Raw genomic sequence first — 23,415 nt, 5'->3', positions numbered from 1 at the left:
GGGTAAATGCATCTGCGTGCAGCCATGCTGTGTCTCTAGAGTGCAGCAACAATGTAGATGGATACAGTGTTTTCCGCCAAAAATAATACAAAATTAAGACCAAAGTTTTAAAGGTCCAGCGTGTGGGATTTATGGGTCTTGTGTCTTAAAAATAAGAAACGGCATGTTTTTGTCACCCTAAAATGAGACGTTTATATCTACATAGTGAGCAGGTATTTTGTATTTTTGTGTCAGTCACCATAGTTAGCAGCCACTGCAGGATGATTTTTTTTAATGTGAAACTGCTTTATTCAGTGTTTTTAGCGGTTTAAATCACCTGTTCCGTTTGTCTTAGGGGGGAATAGACATTTGTGGATAGTTCAGCTCCCAGTAAAAAACCTCCTGAACATTGAACACTGAAGGAATCCTAATGCTTGCCGCATGAGAGAAGTCTCAGCAGGTTGCAGTCTGCGATCCTCATTCCTATGTGCCACTAAGTTCCACACACTGCTCCTTTAAAAAACATAATTTGTTTTTATTTATTTATGTAGAAAGTTCTGTCCAGAGATGAGGAAATGCAGTTGCACATACACATACACACACTGTAGCTTGGTAAATGAGCATGCAGCAATGTCATTGTCATGATATGCACAAATGAGTGATGAGAAGAGGGAGTGTCATATTGTCAGGTTTTGTGAGTATCTCACACTTGCTTTGCTTCAAGCTTTGATCACATCTCATCTGCTCTTACAGGCCGCAGCTTGTCAATCACTTGTGTGTTTTGTTCTCTCTCGCTCTATCTGCCACCCTGTCTGCATTGCTTTTCCTCCATCTCCTCTGTCTCCATCATCTTGTGCTTCTACACCCATTTCCTCCTCTCTCCTCCCAGTCTTGCTCTTTGCCCTCTTCTGACCCAGTGGCATTACACAGCACAAGCTGCCAAGAGCCCCAGATCCACTCGCTGCTCACCGCTGTCCCTCTATATTCTCCCTCTGTTATTCTTAGTCAACCTCTCCGAGAGCTTTCCGCCCCGCAGCTGACAGGTATGTGTTGTAGGTCCTGACAGCCGACAGTCATAGCTGCCTGTCTCGCTGCCTACAGGAGTGTGACAGAACAGCACCTTGCATCTGCCTCAGCTCAGATGAGGACATGCTGCCTCCTCAGCAGTCATCTGCACGCCCATATGTAGAGACAAACCTGCATGCTTCCACTGGCACACATGCATGCTCTGAGAACAATAGTATAGAAACAGATGAACGCAGGAATAAATTATAAGACACACTCGAGATGCAAAGTGTGGATGAGGGGCAAAAACACTCAAAGATGTAATACATAATGCATGCAGCTTTACAGTAATTTATAGAGGCAGGCATCTTTTTATACTTTATCATCTTGCCAATACTCTGCTTAAAGCTCAATCCCTGGGCAATACTTCCTCCCTTTGACAGCTAAATGTGGTAAATTGTTTTGACCTGGCCAGACTACAAAGAGGTGACGCAGCTCCTTCGCTAAGGATTCTTTCAATGCTCTTCTCCTTTCTGTCAAAATACGTTAGTGTGTCTTTGTAAAATATTGGCAAAACGATCATTTGGGTTTCAGAATTCCGTCAGGGCTCCAGGGTGCTCTGAAATGTCACAGTGTGTGAAGGGGGCCACTGAATGTATATTAATTAGAGGTCAGGAGCGGTGTCAGGCTTAGACTTCAACTTCTCATCTTTTTCCTTCTCTGCAATGTCATACCAAGGTGTCATGCCATCATTGTGCTCGGGAGAGGAGACTGTGCCTCCGTGCCTCCATCAGTCACTCAGTGTGATAGTCTGATGTCAGACAGGCCTGGTTCTTGGCACGGGCAAACAATGCAGTCGCCTGCAGCGCCACCAGCTGGAGAGGACATGAGACTTGGGGGAGGAAAAAAGTTATCACCACGTCTAACTTTAAATGCCCCTCAAAGTGGTGTCAGATATTTGATTTATGGGGTTTTAGATGCATTGCGATTAGAGTTAAGCATGCCTTCGATTACCATACTGTGGTACTGATGTACACCTTAATGAACTGGATGTTGTTAGAGTGAGTGAAATCAGAAAGGCTGTGATTTATGTCTCTCTTTTTTTTTTTTACATTCGAAACTTCTGTTGTGGTTTTCTAATGAAACTTTGAATGTCGGTGGCCACATTTTATTGTATTTTAAAGGCCCATTGTGTTGGATTAAGAGGGATTTAGTGGAATTTAACAGTGCGGATTGCAGATTGCAACTAGCTGAAACTTCTCCTGGTTAGAATTACTTCAGTGTTCATTCAGGAGCTGAATTATCAACAGAGGTCGCTTCCTTTCCAAAACAAATGAACCCAGTGGTTTACACTTGTAAAACATTCTGCTACACATCACAATAAAGCATGTGACAAAGCATGATAACATATTTATGCTATGGCAATATGACTCAGTTCATATTCGGGTCTGATAGGTCAGTGTTTGAATGCTGATGTAGAATTTGAATTTCAATGTGATGAATGAAGCTTCAAGGCTGTGGACTATTCGGTACAACCTTAGAGATCAGCAGTATATTCATACAGTCACACACACACAAACACAGTCAATTTTCAAAATACAACATAAACTAAAATCGCATAAAGAGAGACCGCTTAAGGCCCTGATCACACAGAAAGCGCTTTGCAGGTTGCAGAATGCAGGGCGCACAGCACTGTCTTTTTTTTAATTTAAATTCCACTAGTGAAAAAAACAACAACAAAAAAAAAACGCTGCGCTTTTTTATTGTTGCCAGGCAACCACACCAACACATCCTTACACTAACCTTCCCATTGTAATCAATCTACAGGTTTTTTTCCCGCAATAATAAGTAACTCGTTCCTAAAATGTTGAGGCAGAGGGCACTTACTGTAGCTCTGGTTGAGGGTGAGAGGCTGTCAGTAAATAGTTTGTTGGGCACAGGGAAACAGAGATCTGTGTGGGTACACGAGACCCTAAAAAAGAGGGTGGATCATGGGGAGTACCACCAGTTGGTCCAGGAGCTTCTCCTCCATGATGGAAGTTTCCAGGCATATTTTAGGATGATTCGGGGGCAGTTTGACAACCTGCTGTCTATCGTCGAGCCGTATAGCTCTGGGTATCCAGCAACTGCTACCAAGAGTTTCTTCTCTATTGATCACTGACTGTCAGCTTGGGGCCTTTTTCTGCTCTGAGTTGAAGTTTTTTAACTCGAGGAGTTCAGAGCGCTCTGGCAAAAACGCCAGGCAAATAGAGCGCAGAAACTCAAGGCGCCTCCCAACACAAAATCCACAAGCAAAAAGCTTCATTCTCATTAAAGTCAATTACAAACAGCTGCCTCCAGCTGCTAAAATGCTTTCTGTGTGATCAGGGCCTTAATCTGATCTGAAACCAGTTAGCTACCTTTTGTACAAGATTTGAGGGAATTTCAACCAAATAAAACAACAGTTACTCTACATTACCCTGCATATTAAAGTGATGTGTCATTTTATACACACATTTCAATCCAAATGAGTGATTAAACATATTAGAGAACTGCATGTTTTGATACATTTCTCCATAGACTCTGCATGTAACTTCAGTTTTAGCTGTCCGGTCAGCGATGCAGCCACATGGCTTGGTTGAGAGCAAGGACTCTGGGGGTTTGGCACTGCTTCCAAACAGAACCACAATATTGCGGCTCAGTGCAGTAATTCCCCACGGTGAGCCAGCAGTGAAAATACATCTGATTACATCTCAGCATGCTATGGCAGGCCAGTGGAAATATGGTAAAAACAGTCAGAAATGGCTCTCTCAGGACTGTTATCTCCATTGTGTTTTCTATATTCTTGATCTTAAAACAATTTCAGGCTTGAACTTCTCTTCTTACATACCCATTGTCCAATGATTTTTCAAATAACTAAATCCATTACTTTGGTTTCATGTGATCGTTTTCACAGAACCGGTCACACTTTCTGCCCCTCTGCCCACTGTTTCCACTCCTGTTAGTCTCTCCATCATTCACTGTCTGTCTTTCCCTCTCTGTCCTTTTACGCTTCACTATTTGTCCTCCCTGTGACCTGGGCCTTTGTGGCAGGCAGGAAGACGGGGCTCCAAGCTGCCATGGAGATTGGTTCACGACCTCGACATGGTAGAGCTGATCAGCTTACAAGCCCTCATTCGGAAAAGGGAGACAAAAAGTCAGAACGGGAGTGATCCTTCCAGCTTCTTTTGCAAATCTTTGTTTTATATAAGGGCTCTTGACACCTCAAGTCGACCTCAGCGAACTAGTACCAACGGAGACTGTTTGATCCAACTCTCTGGCTTGCGTCATCTGTCCTCTGTCAATTACATATACACATAGCAGAAGTGAGACCACAGCTGCTAACTGCAGGCATATAGATATGTTATAAGCTTGCATGACTGGAATAAATTCATTAGTGTGCATTTTTGTTGCGAAGAACATCACGGAAAGACAAAAAAGTCACTCACCAGAGTCTCATTCGATTCGTGTGCAACGGCCATTACTCAGGGATAGATGAGGAGGGACTAAAGAAACTGCTATCTGTCCTTTATTAAGCTTTCTGCAGGAGGACACATAGAGAGCCGTGTCTTATACTTGGCTCAAAGGGGCACAAAGCACAATGCAGCTGTCTTTGCTTGTGTCAGACCAACGCAGATTTCATTTTCATGGCCAGTGCCCACACTTTGTAAGCAGCAAATGTATTTGCCAGCAGCTGTGCGCCCTACACATGAGTGAGTGTAGTCAGGTGCATTGTTTGCATATTGCTGTTTTGAGGCAGCAGAAACAATTGCATGATTGACAAACAAAAACCCGGTCTAAAGTCAAGGGTGCAGAATTTGACTGCTCTTTAAAGGGGGCATTATTCAAATAGTAAGATGCCTCTACATAGGCAGGTTCACAATAGGCACATTGCTTCTAACACACAGGAATGCACAGGTGGGTAAAACAATAATCCATCTTTAATGAGGTAAATAAAATGTGAACGTAGCAGAGAGCAGAGCAGAGTTGCACAGCTGCTGTCCAACCCTCACTAAGAGGCACACTGTGCGCATTAACACATGAGGAGCAGCGTGACTTCATTGATCATTTCAGAAGCCAAAAGTTTAGTTTGATTTCCCCTGTCAAGTTTAAAACTGCAGTTTTAGTTTTGCTGCTTAAATGTCCCACGATATTTGCTGCGTGACATCACTGCTCTAACTTCATTACTCTGAAAGAAAACCTCTCCTCTTTGCTTCTCTAGTTTGCTGAATCCACCATGTAAATAGCAGGTGTACCTGGCTTTAAAAGGGAATGGGAGATGACACTCTAACACCCAAAACACACCTAAGATTAATTAAGGGACTAAATACAACCCCTTTGCACCCAAATTTTGCCTCGTTTAACTAACAAAATTGGAGTTGGACCCTCAGTGCACTTGCTCCATGCACTTCAAACAATGCGCTATAAACCGTTAAAGAATAGGGCCCATCGTCTTTAGCTTGGTCTCTGCACATATGGACCTCCATCAGAGCACAGCAGCACTCAGAGGGGCTGTGGAACGAGCCGAGAACAGAAGAAGACACGTCTGATTTAGTAAAACAAATTGATAGCAACTGTCACCCAGTTATTGTTTGAGTTGCATCTCACTGCATCCACTGTGTTACAGATGTCCACTGGAAAAGTTTAAAGAAGCAGCCTGCTTTTCAGCACCCATATATGTGTTGTGTTTAGATCACTTTTTTTTGATTCTCTTTTTCTGTCACCTTAGCTGAAATCTTATATTAAAAAGAAAAACACTGACTTTGATTGTAGACACTGTAGCACAGCTGGAACATGACAAAGCCATTCATACATACAGTATATGTTACATTGATTTACGCACCTAAAGTTGTTAGCAAGTCCTTCTTGTCCTTTATAATGCATAACATTTGATCCTGTTTGTGTTTCAGGTACCAGGACATGAGAAGACAAATTGGCTTTGAAATCAGGGACATGTGGTACAATCTAGGTAATTTAACCAACATCTTGTGTTATTATTTTTCATTTTCACTTCTTGCCAAAGACAATTGAGATTTTCTTTCATAAAAAATGAATGCATTGATAAAAGATCAGTCAAACAAACTCTGCAGTACAAGCCAGCAATTGACACATGTTGATTCTTGTTTATGGTCGTCTGCAAACTACTCTCGTTAGCAGTCATTACAAATCAGCTCAGCAAAGAACAGCAGCTAAATATAGACAACCATGTGTTAATTAGCTTTATGCTGTGCAGTGAGAGAGTCAATTCTCAACAGAATGAGACTGTGGTACAGGGATTGTGGTGTTAGATTTGGGCACCTGTGCCTCCCTGAAAGTCTTCTCATTGTAACCCACACCATCTGATCCCCTAATTAGAGCTTTCCACCAGATTAGATTGACTCATTCACTGTTTTTTAATGAGCTCCGTGCTATTTTTTACCTGAGGTGTTTAGTTTGAAGTCATTAACCGCATGAATGTCATGGAAAATTCTTGATGAGAGACTTGACAAACACAGGGAGGCAGATTTTTTATTTCTTTGGAGCAGCTAATTTTAAATCTGCAGCACATTAAGGATTATTCATGCCCTGTTAGGATCAACATGTTGTGCTCTAAACAGATTTTAGTCTACAAATGAGTTGTGTGTACTCTGCATTTATATATAAATGTCCTTTTTCCCTCTCAAAGGGCCCCACAAGATAAAATTCATCCCAGAGATGGTGGGTCCTATCCTAGAGATGACGCTAGTCCCCGAGATTGAGTTGCGAAAGGCCACCATCGCCATCTTCTTTGACATGATGCAGTGCGAGTTCCACTTCACATGCAGCTTCCAGCGGGTGCGTGCTCTGAAATATGACAAAGCATGAGGACTGTAAGAAAATGACTTCATGAGAAGTCGTATGTGTTGGTGTGGGAAACGGTAAAACAGAAAAAAAAAAAAGTTTTCATAGCCACAAGCTTATTTGTAATTCTGCAAATCTCATTTTGTTGTGCTCCGATTATCAACAGTCACGGTAAGTGGAACTTAATGTAATGCCCCGTTACAGTGCAAAATGAAGCCTTTCTGCATGAGGAAATCCGTTTGGCTACAGCTGTTCAGCCATGAGATGTCTCAGGCAGTTTTCAGCTTTGTGATGTTTATGTGGGCGCGCAAAGTATGTGATGCTTATTGTGCTTGGATCAAATTGTGAAGCAGCACAATGGCTACATGTCTCTGCTGGCCCTTGTAGTCGTGTGAAGCATGTCATAGTTTAACCAATATCGTTTCCCTAAGTGAAGGGAGCGCTGCTAATTAAGTCAGTGTGTCACTCAGGATCTGGCTCATTGGAGGTGAATGCCACAGTTTTTCCCTTTTAGGGAGACACCCCAGGTGAACAGGATAAAAAAGATATCACAGGGAAACCTCCTCAGTTGATGACTTACATTAAAGGTCCAGTGTGTAGGATTTAAGGGGATATATTGGCAGAAATGGAATATGAAGTATGTTTTCTTTAGCATATAATCACCTGAGAATAAGAATCTTGTGTTTACATTACCGTAGAATGAGCTGTTTATATCTACATAGGGAGCGGATCCTCATCCACTGAGTCCACTATGTTGCACCACCATGTTTCTACAGCAGCCCAGAATGGACAAACCAAACACTGGCTGTAGATGGGGCCATTTGTGTTTTCATGTCACCGTAGTTAGCAGCCCCTCCGTGATGGGCAACATTGGAAAAATACAGATTTTTTTAAGGTGAACTTTATTCAGTGTTTTTACCGGCTTAAATCACTGGGTCAGTTTGTTATGAAGAGGAAGACACCTCTGCAATAATTCAGCTCCCGGTAAAAACCTCCTGAACATCTGGATCTAGAACAAATGTAAGCACACATTTGCAGGTACTAGGCTAGCGGCCCATCTCTGTACAGCTGAACAACATTGGAAAAACACTGATTTGTAGTGTGCAACTGCTTTATTCAGTTACCACCGCACATGGTCCTTTAATTTTGAAGAGGAGGAGACCTCTGAGGGTAATTCAGCTCCCGCTAAAAACCTCCTGAACAATGAACACTGAAGGAATTCTAACCGGGAGATGTTTCAGCTGGTTGCAATGTACAGTCCTCACCACTAGATGCCACTAAATCCCCCTAAATCATACATGCTGCTCCTTTAAGACAGTTTTCTCAAACTGTATTTTTAAATATGCAAATAAGCGATCATCCACTAAAATCCACTCATGAACTACAATTAATTTAATCAACTCTGGTGCCAGGCTTCAAACTCGAACAAGAAATGAAGAGCATATCACCCCATTTTTGCTAACGTGCACTGGCTCCCAGTGTGTTTTAGGACTGATTTTAAAGTCTCTAAATGGTTTGAGACCAGCCTGCATTACTAATTCTTTGTCATTTTATCATCCTTCACGGACTCTTAGATCCTCTGCTGCCATTTGTAATAAGAAAAAATAAAATTGCCAGCTCAGCCTTTTTTAACTGTGCACCCGAAATTAAGGAATTCTTTACCCAAGGCCTGAAGAGAAGCAAGCTCCGTGAACATTTTTAAAAGACAATTGAAAACCTATTCAGTCAGCATTGCCTTTAAGAACTGTTCATTTTCTGCAATTTTATGTGCATCTTTTACGTGATTAATCCTTCATATGCCTTCTTATGTATTCTGTTTGTAGCATATCTGTGCTGCCTCTTGTGTTTGTTATCCATGTCTTTGCTTGGTTTTATCGTTCAGTCTTTGCCCTTTTTTATTCTCTTGCTCCTCCTTTTCTTGTAAAGCACTTTGAGCTACACCCTCTGTATAAAAGGCGCTCTATTACTAATATTAATTATAATTATTATATCATGCACTAATTAACATAAATTTCTAGAACAGATATTTAGATAAAGCCAGGTTCAAAATTCTTGTTTAATTTTGACAGAGGGAACTTCGTATATTTCTTTTAATCACTCCAAAATATTTTTGCCATATTTTAGGAATACAATTTTATATAAATGAGATTATGAATGATAAGAACAAACCTTTTTTTACCTTCTGTAAAAAAAAACAAAAAAAAACAACAACAACAAAAAACAGATGGAATAAAGATTAGAATATGAGAAAACAAAATTTTGAGAAAATAGCCTTTGAAGATATGAATTGTAAAATTATACTAAACTAAACTAAATATATTCTACAATTGAAATATAATATAAGATAAAATATACTACAGTTGAAGAGGGGATAAAAACTAATAAATATCACTGTGAAACTTTTCCAGCTGGTTATATTAAGACGATTATTGCATTACAAGTTTTCTGATTTTATTTTAACTGAATATGCAAATAAGGTATTATACAATTAAATATGCATTTTTTTTAGCATAAATTAAGTACAATATCCGAACTAAAATAAATCTTAATTTGTATTTTGGACATTTACTTTCCACTAATCTAAAAGAAGACATGTCATGAAAGCAAAACAGCTCAAAATCTTAAAATATACTAGTGCATTAAACAAGCTGTTTTCACCTGGGGAGTCTGTCCTTTCGTGAAATGTGATCTGTTTCACATTCGCCTGAGCCATTTTTTATGCTTTAAAACAGTCGTATTCCCTTTACTGGGTCTCTCTCCTCTGCTGTGTGTTGGCTTAACAGAGAGCAGCATTTATATCTTTTCTTACTTGGCTGCACTCTCCTCACCTGATCTGTGTTTGTGTCTGGCCAATACCCGAGCAAATAAAGAAGTCAGGGAAAATTGGTTTGTTTCAGCACAATAAAAGCTGTTTTTTTTTCATACAGCTGCTACATACAAATATCAGAGAAATTAAGTCCATGCATCACTGTCAGAAGCCACAGCAGCAGCAGAGCAAAAGCAACGCGGATGTGTCTCATGATGCAGCGTCGTTCTGTGTTCTAACCAAATTTATACAGATAATAATAAGATAAGAGAATAATGAACGGCATCTCACAGCCAGCCGGGCTGCAAGAGAGGGACGATTAAAGTCAGAGCCCAGATCGCCTCGGCCAAGCCTCGACATGGAGAGAGAGTGAGACAGAGAGATGGCGTTAATTGAAAAATTAGCTACACTGATTATTTACGCCTGCTCTGTCTAATTGCAGTTTGAGAACGAGATCATCACCAAGCTGGATCACGAGGTGGAGGGGGGCCGCGGAGACGAGCAGTACAAAGTTCTCTTTCAGAAAATGTAAGTGCTGATTAATGGGCAGGATTACGCCTGAGCCTCTCACAAGTAAGGTAATGCTAATTGCAACATGGCACTCCTCAAAATAATCACAGTGTGCTGATGATCACACGACTATCACAGCTTGCCACCATTTGCTTTCAGCGCAGTTGGATGTTAACTCTGATTTAATGGGCAAAAAAAAAAAGTTATTTCTCTCAAATCCTTAGTGGCACGAGTCTGACATTTTGAACTGTCGATGAACCTCTTATACATGCTTCACATTTGTCTTCCTCTCTGCCCCTGGTGTCTCTTCCTCCGCAACCCCTATCCAAACAAACACACACCAGTTTACTGGAGCACTGCAGGAAGCACAAGTACTTGGCCAAGACGGGCGAAAACTTCGTCACTCTGGTGGTGCGTCTGCTGGAGAGGCTGCTGGACTACAGGACCATCATGCACGACGAGAACAAAGAGAACCGCATGAGCTGCACTGTCAATGTGCTCGTAAGATTCTTTTTCCTCAGTCCCTGAAGACACACAAACCCAGTAATGATGACACATACAGACGTGGGGAAATGTATCAATCACTCTAACAACAGTTATCAACAAGATCTATATTATCCACACGCAGGCATTGTTCGCAGGTTATTATTGCCAATAAAATGACCATTACAACGTGCGACTACCCACAGTGAAGGAACAATAACAACCACATGTCACAGTGCATTAAGATGTTATCACAGAGCAGCTCACCTGAGACACCTCTCCTCTGTGAAGTGACATTTCTTCTCGGAGCACTGAAATGTCAATTTTGTCTCACGTGACTGCCGGCATCGAAAAGACTACAGGCCTGTGGCCTATATTCAGCATTTATCTGAGTCATGCTCTCTCAGTGCCGTGCCAGGTTGTGTAAAATGTAAGTTTTCAGTTTTAGCCAGGGGAGCATTGTGACTCACACCAGTGTATTCTGAAGTCAGCCAACTTACTTTTCTTTACTTTTATGTCCGCCTGCTGCAAGCCAGGTCATTGGTATTCATCCATATTATAGAAAATTAAGTTGTCACACTGCCAAAATATTATTCTTTTAAAAGATTAAAAAATAATCTACAGTCCAGTGATTTCTGAAGTTATGCAATGTAAGCATGATACGCTGGACCTTTGTAAACAGTACAATGACGCTGTTGTCACTAAAAGTTTATGAGCCTTTTTAAACCCCTTTTAATGGTCTCTTTCTTTCCTATAGAACTTTTACAAGGAGATAGACAGGGAGGAGATGTACATCAGGTAAGTCATATCCAACCTTGTGCCTGTGAAGCGTTTTTAAATTTGTGGACAGTCAATCTTTTAGAGGCATTTTACACACAACACTAACTCCAGAATTTCTTCACTGGTACGTTTCCCATGCAAGTAAATTAACGCAGTGAATTTAAAACCCACCCATTTAAGGCTGCTTTCAGACCTAGAGTTATCTTGCTTTGGTCTGAATCAGGGACTAATTTTGTTACAAAGCTGTATAATTGCCTAGAGCTGGTTCGTGTTCTCACGGCAGCATTTACAAGCGGACCAGATCAAATGCCTTGTGCGAGAAAGCTGCTCTTGATTGGTCAGAATCTCCATGTGGGAAAAATCCAGGAAGTAAACCAAACGTTGAAGAAGAGTACACTTGCAAGATAAATGTGACACTTTCTAATGTCACAATGGAGGGACAACTACGCAGGTTGATTTTAGCGCTGCTCATCGTGGACTATATTGCTGTCATTGTTCATTTTAGTCAAACCATACAGTTTGAAAACGAGGCGCGGCTCCAACTAGAAAACAATGTTTTGATGCATTGGATGTGCTGAATGTGCATATTAAGGCAGTACAGGAGGAGGTGCACATTAATAATCCTCCAGGACTGTAACATGCTCATGTTTAACCCAAACAATGTGTCATGTGACTGCAGTTGGTTCAGATCCAGGTCGGAACACCTTCTCACCACAAATGAACCGCACCAGAGTTTGTTTGTAACAGACCACCTCTTCAAGAAGGTCTCAGTCTTGTTGTTTTGGTGCACACCTGAGTGCGATTGCTGTTTTCACACCTGCCCAAAAGAACCGCACTTAGGGGGCAAACAATGACCATTTGTGTATCAGTAAGTCATGCTGATCTCAAAGTGAAATTTATCTATGCTGACTTCAAAGCCAGACTCCAGTACTAAGGTTCTTTAGAGAAAATGCATGTGTTTGGGAAGAACTGAGCATACAGCTGGATAATTGACTTGGATTATACTGAACCCATTGTGTGAGAGTTTGTAAATGGATGTTGTGATACAGTTTTGCTGTTTTTAAACGCGGTCCCCAATCAGTCAATAAATTAATATGTTCACTGTTTTCCATGGAGGAATTCAAGGTGACACAGCATGACTTTTTCAGTTACGATGGTTAAAATATTCCTTTGCCTGCCAAAGAATTACTGCTATACATTCTGGTCCTGTTCTCTCCAGCCGTATGTCCCCAGAGATCCAGAATAAAATATTAGGTTTTGCTAAAATACATTTCCATTTCCGCAATCTCTCAAGTCAGAGTTCTCCATCTGTGTGTCGAGTCTTATTTGAGGTAAAAGAGGCTGTCAAGACGCATCAGTCTGGCGGAGTTAACTTTCTGTCCGTTGTTAAAGTGTGTGAGGCCCACCCAGACATGACCCATAAATCATTGCTTTTTCCTGCCAGGTACCTGTACAAGCTGTGCGACCTCCACAAAGAGTGCGACAACTACACGGAGGCTGCCTACACTCTGCTGCTACACGCCAAACTGCTCAAGGTACGCAGACACAATATTGACAACAAATCAATGTCGAAGCACACACTAGTAAATACTTCAAACGGAAGCTGAATACACCGTTAAGCTATTGTCAGGCAGATGGCATTTAACCTCAGGCATTAAACAAAGTGTGTATCTGTGAATTTGAATGTGTACAGGATTTAGAGAGATAAGGCCACATCCCTTTAATCCCAGCATGGCATGAGATGGCTGCAAAGAGGGCAGACTTGCTGAGCAGCATCTTTTTTTCACCTTGCGTAGTCGATGCAAATCACGGCCAGTATCTGATCTCCCCTGGAAAAAAAAAAAGCTAAGACATAGTTTAAAGCAGAGGATAAAGCAGCCGCAGCCACCTGAGGTGCTTCAAGATAAAGGGGTACTTTTACTGTCCTCTTTGTCAGCTGGAAGCAAAAGAATCCTCTGCTATAAATCACAGTGCAGGCACTTCTGGTTTGAGGTGGAAATTGGGCAGGTACCACACTTTAAGTGCAATGATATCTCAAATTAGATGCATAAATATTTATAGGATATCATGAAGCATTTCTTTTAAGATCACACCTTTTTGTTAACGTAGGCCTTCTCTAGGTCTGGAAAGTTTTTTATCTTTGCCAAAAATATATCACATCCGCACACACAGAGCCACAGTGTCTATTCCCAGACGGGGTTTGGTATACTCTGAATTTGGAGTTGTTCCTCTCTGCCTTTTATCCAAAACGGTTGCACCCAACATCTCATCTATATTTGCATAAATAGCTGGCTGCATCCGCCTTTGTACAGGTCCCGACAGGGGAGAGCAGGCTGTGACTGAATCACATTTTCCTCGCCGAGCAGTCACAGTAGCATTTGCAGGAGTTGTTTTTGTTATTATTATTTTAATTCTGCTCATCTCCCGGCAGCTGCGGCGTTCCTGATCATACCTTCAGAGAGGGGATTCACTATTATATTGTGGAAATTGGTTAATTTTGTTCCACCAGAATCTCGATAAATCCTTTCTTCTCCAATAAGCGGTCCTGTGTAATCTTTGAAGTCACTGTCCTCCTTTTGTATTCACACACAGGCATGTGTAAACCAGCTTGAATGAGGATGAATGATGGATGCATAATTCTGCATCCACCAGCAGTTCTCAAGTAAAACTGGCTCCTGTAGTAATAATTAGTCCTCCAGTAGAGTACCTGCAGCACTATAATAACGGTTGATGAATTTGTGGCGCTTTGTGTATTGTCAGAGATGTATCAGCACTTTGGTTCTGTCGATGCAGCCATCCATGAATAAACAGAGATCTTTTTTACCCTGTAAATGCTGCAGTTCAGCTGTAAAGGAATCAATAACCTGGTCCAAAGCCTCCCAGCATCCCTCCTCATGCCACGGCAACAATGTGCAGGGCAATTACTTTTCCGCCCATCTCCAGCACTGGGTATGCAAATTCCTTGGCTTTGCTATTCAAATGTGGCCTTCACACAAAACTTGGTCCGATTTTCACAGAGATCTTAACTCCTCAGGTTACTCGCAACACTACAGAATCCCAATTAAAACTGGCCGGTAATGAATCGGTCCTGGCAGCACGCAAGGGATTATGCTTCCTCAACACAGAGGGCCAATCAGATTGTCCATCTCCCTGTTAGCCAAGCTGCTCTAGCTTGTCAGAAACCTCATTATTCTCCATGCCGGGCGAAGAAAAGGCATGATGGAGTACACGGTCAGCACAAAAGGAGAATACCCCCACAGTCTTTTTTTGCATCACTCCATCCTCGTCTGCCGCTTTTCACAAAATCAAGCAGAATTTGTAATGAATAAGATTATGCTACTGCATGACTCAATTGTATCTGATGTTTATTGTTAGCATGAGCATAAATGATGCTTCTCTGTGCTCCCTTAGCTCCACGTCACTGGACTGGAAGCCATCCAGTGGGGTAGCGCTGTTTTGGGTTGTTGGTGAGGTGGTTGGAGCAATGAAAAACTATACTCAAGTAAAAGTGCAATTACTTCATAAGAAATGACTCAAATTGAAAATCACCATTTGAGAAACCTACTCAAGTAAAAGTTAAAAAGTACTTGGTCAATAAATTACTCAAAGTACAAGTTACTTTCCAATTTAAGTGACATAAGTAAGGAAAATGTATTTATACAGCGCTTTTTGCAGACAAAGGTCTCTAAGTGCTTCACAAGGGCAATATACAACAAGAAAGAAAACACAAGGACAAGGTGACTACAAGAGCCACTCTGGTTAAAGTGCACAACTAGCAAACCAATGGCACACGGAAAAAAAACAGTACACACAAAAAATAAATAAATAAATAAATAAAATACAGTTCCGGTACATACAAGTTAACCCAAGGCTTCTCTAAACAGGTGGGTGTCACCACGAGTCTTACGGTGAGCGCGTGACAGACAAAGTGTATTAGAAAGCGTATTAGATCAAAGAGAGCGAGCTGAAGACATTGGGTGAAGTAGTTCAGCCACATAAGAGGGAGCCTGACCTTGTAAATGTAATATTGTTAGGATGTGTGGGCCAGTGCAAAATAATGAAAAAACAGCACTTGTTGCTAAAACCTTTAAGAGCAGGAAGGTTAACCAAACAAATAGGAAAAGCCCTTCCCAAGTCCTGCCCCTTTTTGCTATGTGCTCCAATAACAGTTGAGCAAGCTTGGAACACGGCAGGACCTCTGTCAACTTTCACCTTTCCTGTTATATTAGATATGCTATGTGCTAAATGTTGACCAGAAAACAAAATTTTGAAGATGGTTAAAAGCCAGGAGAATGACGCAATCTTCACTGACACATTACCTTGAATGATGTCCCCTTTTAAGTTAGCTAATGTAAGCAAAATGCTATCTAACTTTATTTTAAAGCCCGATATCAGAAATCGCAATTTGCCTCAGACAAGCCTCATGTCTTCCTTTCTACCTCTCTCTGTCTTATCATAACATCAAAAATAACAATACGCATAAAAAATTGACATAGATAGCATTAGCTAGCTAACTACATAATCATGTATAGTATGTGCAGCTTACTTCAATGTGCTTGTGGAGGTTGGAAAAAGAATTTCTAAAAGCGGAGATCTCAGTGTTTTTCAGGAGCTACAACAAGCACTTCATCGTGTAACTGTTGTCTGGTTTAGATTTTGGTATAGACTGTTTCAAACCGGACAACATAAAGATTCTAAATGGATCCCTTTGTATTTCCTGTTTGAATGTATGTTAATGCAGAAACTGACAGGAAGTAAACAGGGACCAAAGTTGTTGCCCTAGCAACAGAATAGCAATGAAACGGTCCATAAAGTGTGGCCAGATGTGGTCAGAAAGCTGACTCTTGTTCTGGGTTTTGCTCCGTCATCGTCACGGCGTAGTCAAAAGACAGGTGGTGCTTCTTCTCTTCCAGGCAGCTGGTAACATGGCATCTGCAGTGGAGATGCTCCTCTCATGCTCACCCTCCCCTACACTTGATTTCCACACAGCAGACTTATTGTAACAAAGATATAAATTACGAATGTAGAGAAGAGTTTAAAAAAAAGACCATGAAAAGCACTTGTTTCTTAAAAAAAACTTCTTTCTTACTCTTGCATTGTGTGTGATATATCACCACCCACCCCTGAGTATTAGCCACAGAGAGCCATGTATTACACTGATGCTCCCTCTGAGCCATTCAGTACGTATCGACGCATGTTTCAGTGCCCATGTCTCAAGTTTCCATCTTGCCCTGCCAGAGTGCAGGGCAAGATGGAAAAAAAGAGTTACACATCAATTTCACCCATTTGCATTGGCTATAAGTCAGTGATTGATTTCTTGTCACCTGTTCTCCTTTTGCTTTGTATTGTATTGCACCACGCTGACCCCGATACTAACTTGTCCCCTGCAGTGGTCGGACGAGCAGTGCGCAGCCCACCTGACCCAGAGAGACGGCTACCAGGCCACCACTCAAGGACAGCTTAAGGACCAGCTCTACCAGCAGATTATCAATTACTTCGACAAGGGCAAGGTAAGACACACAGGCATTCTGACACACACACACACACACACACACACACACACAGAAGACTGGTCATAATCATGATAAATCCTGGACTGTGAGGATGCTATTTTTAGACGCTGTCATCTCTGTTAAATACCTCTTCTGGCATGAGAAGGCAGGTTTTGAAGAAGAGCTGCTGAATGGAAGTTTCATATTCCTTTCCTACAGAACAGGGATTGTAAATAATCCTCTTTTTTTAGCTGATGCTCTTATGGACGAAGGCGCATATCAGACCACACAAGCATTAATGTGGCTCTTTTGTGTTGTCCCCTACCTTTCATAAAACCCTTTTACCTGCATCTCTCCCACTTTCTCTTTTTCCTTCATACCACTTTAGTGAGGTACTTGAATACCATCTCGGCTTTATACCGCCCTATTGTGACGTGATATAATGTGCCGTTCATATGTACCTCAGATTGAGAAAATGTTCTACTGTGCTATTCTTCTACGCTCTTCCTATTTTGTTCCAGAGGAGAAAAATGTTTTCCAGTCTGTAAGCTAAGCCTGGAATGGCTCTGCAGGACTGCAGCCAGAGCCTCTCAGAGATGGTGTCCCAAGGCTGTGCATGTGTCATCAGTGTTGGGGTGCAGCCGCCACTCTTGGTTCTCTAGCCAACTGTCACTCAGCAGGATATGGCCTGGGAGACAACAAATTGAAAAAGCGTTGGCTAAACAGACACACACAAACACAGCAGAGTGATCAGGAAGTGTTGCAGTGGCTGTAAGAATACATCAACACTCCAGAAAGAGAGTGGAGGAGGAGGGTATCAACTGAGGACAGTTTCTAAGAGTGTCATCGGAGTCATCCAGAAAGCAGTCCCAGATGGTGTTGCCACCACCACTCTCGCTGATGGCAGGCTGATCTGAGTAGCAGCCTGGACTCGGTCCACCTCCAGCCTGGCCCAGATCAGTTCAGCCCAATCGAGTCTGTCAGGAAGCCACTTAGAAGCCTTTCAACATGTTCGAGTGCCTCCCATCTATCTGTGACACCACTCCACTGCACTGGATGAGTCTCGAGGGGAGATGCATCACTATAATAAATTTGCTTCCCCCAAAGAGGATAGCATCTGAGTTTTAGTGTTGTAGATCAAATTAAAAAAAAAAAAAAAAGAAGAATACTGACATAGTAAAAATAATTCACATTTATTAAAAAACAAGCTTGTATTGAATCCCATTGCCTGGGAGAGATAATTGTTTGATTCAGCAGGTTGGAAGAGGAATGCTTTATCTCAGCTTGAATCTTGATAATTCATTTACAAACTGCCTCTGTTTGTGTTTGTGTGTCCAACAGATGTGGGAGGAGGCAATCATTCTGGGCAAGGAACTGGCTGAACAGTATGAGAATGAAATGTTTGACTTTGAGCAGCTCAGCGCATCCTTGGTGAGTAATGTGATTTTATGTGTTGAACTTTAAAGTCTTAAATGGAGTCGTTTTGGTATGTGGACTATTACTCCTCTGACAAACAAAAATTAGAGCACATTGACCTGAGTTTTTAAGAGGGAGAAAGGATGATGTGTTTGATTTTATTTATTTAACCCAGAAAGCCTCACTGAATTTAAAATCACCTTTTCAAGAGTACTCTGGCAGCAGCAACATAAAAGAGATGATTCAAAACTAGATGAGAATTAAAGGAATACTTCACCCTTCAAATAACCAATTTTATATCAGTTTCTCACGCCAGGTTACATTGAATTGATAAAGAAAAAGTTTTTCTCTCATTCCTCAGGTGAATGAAGAATCAAAAAACATGAATGAATTCATGATGAATTTAAGTAAAAGGGGGTTGTGGTTAAAAACAGCAAAACTCTAACAAAACATCTGTTTGCAAACACTCGCACAACTCGTGCAGTCTAATCCAAGTCTCATTTATCCAGTTGATGCTCAGTATTTCCCAAACAGACAGCCTTTTCTAACAGGGACCTAACTGAAAACACCAAAGTCACAAACAAACAAATTCACTGATCGAGGAAGAGGTAGACTAGCAGCTCCCGTGTTGAGTGAAGCAAAATTACTGTTTTTGTCCATGGAGTCTGGCTTTGAAGAGAGCATGGGAGCTGCTGGTCTACCTCTTCCTCGATTAGTTTGTTTGTGTTATTGTGTGACTTTGGTGTTTTCAGGAATTAGTTTGGATTCACCAAAGTCACACAATAACAGAAACAATTCACCAGTCAAGGCAGTGGTAGACCAACAACTCCAGTGTTCAGCGAGGTAAAATTACTGTTTTTGTCAATGGAGACTGGCTTTAAAGAGGGCATGGATAAATGTCAGTTCTGGTGCGGTTCCCCATTGGAAAGGGCTGTCTTTATGGGAAGTACTAAGAGTATTACTGAATAAATAAGGCTTAGATTATACTACACAAGTTAAGTGAGAGTTTGTAAATGAATGTTTTGATAAATGTTTTGCTGCTGTTAAACGTGGACCCCTATGACTTCAATTCATCTGTTAATTTTCTCTGTTTCTGGATTCTTCGTTCACTGTGAAGGCATGACTAGTTGATAGACAAATAGTCATGTGGGAGCTGAAGTATTCCTTTAAACAATAGGCGACTTTGTGAAATTTACCAATAAAATCACCAATAAGGATCATACAAGATGAAATTCATCACTGTTTTTCCATGACTCTGAAGCTCTCCTTTGTATCTCCCATCAGCGGAAGCAGGCCCAGTTCTATGAGAACATAGTAAAGGTCATCCGGCCCAAACCAGACTACTTTGCTGTTGGCTATTACGGCATGGGCTTCCCCTCCTTCCTACGCGTGAGTACTCGCATCAACATACATCTCCTGCAACTCTCAGCAGCCTGCACATGGCTGATAGCACAGCGTGGGCGAGCCACTTGTCAAAACAGATGATCAATAGATTTACGAGTGCTTGCTTAGTTCTCAGCCTCAGCCGTCAATTCGTACGTGCTTCACACGTCTCGCTCCCACGGGTTTTCGGTTGCTTCGGCAAGACTCACTTGATCAACATCCCACCTGGTCTGGTTTTCACTTACGGTTCACTTACTTACTCACAGAAAACAAACTGTGAATCATAAGCAGCTGTCCCATGTGTGGGCTAGAGAGAATATCCAGAATTATGTGCTGGACGGATGCCCTACAGTGAGGGAAAAGTGGGTCTCTTGGAAAAGCTGTGAATAAAGATCTCTTTCTCTACCTCACAGCCTAACGCTCTTTCATTCATGGTCTATCTCTCCCAGCTCTTGTGGCCTTTCTTCTCTCTATGTATCTAATATCTGCCTGTTTAGCACGTACTGTTACAGTCACTCTGTCTGCTGCTCAGTTGGTCAGTCCTAAAAGTTTCCCTGAAGCCCACTATTGCAGGACATCTATCTGTAAAGCATCATCATCCCGTCTACTTTACACTTAGTGGGTGTATTGCTTTGTTTATAGTTGTTTGTTTATTCTGTGCTTTGGGGGTACAGTGAGTTGGCATAGCAACATGATTTAACATTTTTTTTATCTGGCTGTTTAAGGCCCAGGTGTATTGCTCAGGGGGAAGCACAGTGACGAGTGTGTAGCTGTTTGTGTGAGCGGCTCTCGAGAAAGCTGCAAGCAGTAATACCACAGCCAAAGCAATTGGCCTGTTCTGAACAGGCATGTTTTGACCGGGCACTGCACTGGTAGCTATAAAGACTGTTGAGCCCAGATGAATGAGCACAAGAAAGAAGCCAATCTTGTTTGTCCCATCAAAAGGCTGATCACGCTGCAAACACTGCCTTTAATTCCATCACCTGAACTTCAGCTGAACACCCTTTTCTCCACGCCGTGAGTGTGGCCTGCATCACAAGGTGTCTCACCAGCACCTGCACAACAGCAACAACAACAACAACAAAAAACATGCACCCGGTACAAAGTGAAAGGAAGTGAGATGGTCACATTGTAAATTGCTTTTGGTGGCTGCTGAATCGTGGGTTATAATCCCAAAACGTTCAGACCTGAGCTTGTTCAGATAGTTGGACCACAGCGGTGGGACTGCAGCCATCCTGAGCTCTAAAATGACTTCCATTAGTTGGCCTTTGATCGTTATGAATTAGACACTTAAACTGAATAATCACCCTCAAGTCTATTTAGAGCCCTTACCAAGTATACTTGGCCACTAAACCTGAACTGATGTGTCTTTCCCCTCTAAATGTCCTAGCTGGCCTCATGCCAATCTGATCGCAGCTTATCACAAGTTTAGTATGCGTTTAACAGCCGTTTGATATCTCCTCACCTGCCGTCTTCACTGTCTCGGGTGCTACTGTGTGCATATCGGACCTCTTTTGCTCTCTGTCTGTGAAGGAGGTCCTGCTCTGTCCACATATCAGGTTTTATTTAAACAGAAAATTAAATTGATGTAGGAATTTCTCCGTGTGAGGCTGCATAGGTTTGATATAAGGTCAGAGCTTTTGTCCCCCACATCTTGTTTATAAGGAGCAAGACGGCAGTGCTGTTTGCTTTTAATATATTCCTTGATAACAGCTGTTTTTAGGCTGTCATCAGGCACGCTGCTGAAGGTGTTGTTAAAGCCATTTTTACACACAAGCAACACACTGAAGTCCTCGCGGAATAAGATATTGTTAGAGTCCAGTTTCAAGAGCAACCCTGATTGTACCCTTTTCGTTCTGTTATGAAGAACAGCCACTTCACAGGGGTCTTTCGCCGCTCTCCGATATCCATGTGCCCCTCCTAAGCCCTTTCATCTAGCAGGGCAGCAACTGCATTACAGACAGGGCAAGCTACAGCGTTCTAATCTAACTGGCTGTTTAGACAGCCTTTAAAGGACAGCTTTGACTTCTCTTTTTTCTTATTTATTTTGGCGGCAGATTGACCTTACCTGTAATAACCAGGGCAAGGGTACGGCAGGTTGTCTTTGCCTACAAGAATATGTCCTGAATTTACCTGTTTATTGTTTTGTCTTTCCTTATGCTACACTTTGGGATCTTCCTAATTTCCCTGACATTTAAATGGAAGTTTAGACTTCATCATTAAGGAAACAAACGTACAACAGAAAACTGGGCGTACATTCATTTCCACACAAACATTGGCATTATTAAATAATATATAGGCTATATTATTGATGTATGTCGGTATATATCATGGACATGGATGACCTTGAGGCCGGTTGTCCACTGCAACACTGCAGCAGTGATTTCTTTCCATACTACATTTTTCTGACTTCCTTTGCCGTCACTTTTGAGGCTGCCAAATAGAAGCACTTGGTTAAATTTGACCTGGGACGTCAGAGTTTCCATTTCTAGCTCAGAGAAGTTTCTCTTCTTGGCTGTATCATACCTGTCCATGTCGTAAACTCTAGGGGCGAGGCCTCCAAACCAATAGTATATTGGTGCAGGATATGTAAATGACCATTGTTTTCAGCTGCCACATCTATCAACACCTGATCATTCCTATGCTGTGATTGATGAGATTAGAACATTTCATGAATCACACAAGAACCCTGTCGTAAGCTGATTGCTACACTCTGATCTGTGCTGCTTTGTAAGATAGACTGATAAATGAGGGCGTCTGCATTTATTATAAGAGCCATTTGAAATCTTTAATCACGTTTCAGAATAACTGATCATACTGTAAATGCAGCTGAAATGTATGGCACTTTGCATGGCACCGTAAATCATGAACATCTCACATTGTCCTACAAAACATGGCAACGGCTCACAAATAAAAGTTAACAAAAAACATTAATTTACTGTGACTCATCTTGATTTAAAAGCACGTTAACTCTCTCATTCAGGAGTAAATGGACCTGCACTTGTATAGTGCCTTTCTAATCATCTGACCACTCAAAGCACTTTCACACTACATGTCATATTCACTCATTCACACATATTTATACACCAGTGTCCGAGGCTACCATACAAGGGGTTTCAGTATCCTGCCCAAGAAGACTTCAACATGCGGACTGGAGGAGCCGGAGATCAAACCACTGATCTTCCTATTAGTGGCTAACCTGCTCTACCTCCTGAGCCTGCTGCCCCCCCCCCCCCCCCCCGAAAGGACTAACAGTTGATAGTTCTTCCTTGATTCTGTAGTTGGTGGTGGCGCATGGCTATTCTTAGTTGGTGNACACTCTGATCTGTGCTGCTTTGTAAGATAGACTGATAAATGAGGGCGTCTGCATTTATTATAAGAAAGGACTAACAGTTGATAGTTCTTCCTTGATTCTGTAGTTGGTGGTGGTGCATGGCTATTCTTAGTTGGTGGAGCGATATGTCTGTTGAATTTTAATATCGCACAAGACTCCAGTATGCTAACGAGCTGAGAGTGACCCTGTGCGGTTGACGTCCAACTTCTTGGAGGGATGAGCTGGACTCAGCCACAATAGATTGAGCAGCAACAGCTCTGTGATGCCCTCAGATTGCACGCTCACCACACTAAGTGGATTAGCATCAGCTTACCCGCAGAGATGCATGGGTAACCTCCTGAACCCCACTCATATTAGCTATTGGGGATTGCAATTATTTCTCATGAATG

General features: G+C 41.8%; 1 protein-coding gene across 2 annotated transcripts in view; it reads left to right on the top strand.

The window, feature by feature from the left end:
• dock1 (dedicator of cytokinesis 1) overlaps positions 1–23,415 on the top strand; it is a 271,540-nt gene that overhangs the window by 208,156 nt on the left and 39,969 nt on the right. For both annotated transcript variants that reach the window (XM_050059204.1, XM_050059203.1), the window contains exons 32-40: positions 5,913–5,971; positions 6,668–6,816; positions 10,071–10,156; positions 10,483–10,639; positions 11,379–11,419; positions 12,846–12,936; positions 16,792–16,911; positions 18,235–18,324; positions 19,594–19,698. In XM_050059204.1, the coding sequence (XP_049915161.1) occupies positions 5,913–5,971; positions 6,668–6,816; positions 10,071–10,156; positions 10,483–10,639; positions 11,379–11,419; positions 12,846–12,936; positions 16,792–16,911; positions 18,235–18,324; positions 19,594–19,698 (898 nt within the window). The remainder of the gene's footprint in view (positions 1–5,912; positions 5,972–6,667; positions 6,817–10,070; positions 10,157–10,482; positions 10,640–11,378; positions 11,420–12,845; positions 12,937–16,791; positions 16,912–18,234; positions 18,325–19,593; positions 19,699–23,415) is intronic.

The sequence above is a fragment of the Epinephelus moara genome, chromosome 13 (assembly GCF_006386435.1).
Source record: "Epinephelus moara isolate mb chromosome 13, YSFRI_EMoa_1.0, whole genome shotgun sequence".
Classification (NCBI taxonomy): Eukaryota; Metazoa; Chordata; class Actinopteri; order Perciformes; family Serranidae; genus Epinephelus; species Epinephelus moara.
The sequence above is the reverse complement of the archived record's forward strand: the minus strand, read 5'-3'. Positions and strand labels throughout refer to the sequence as shown.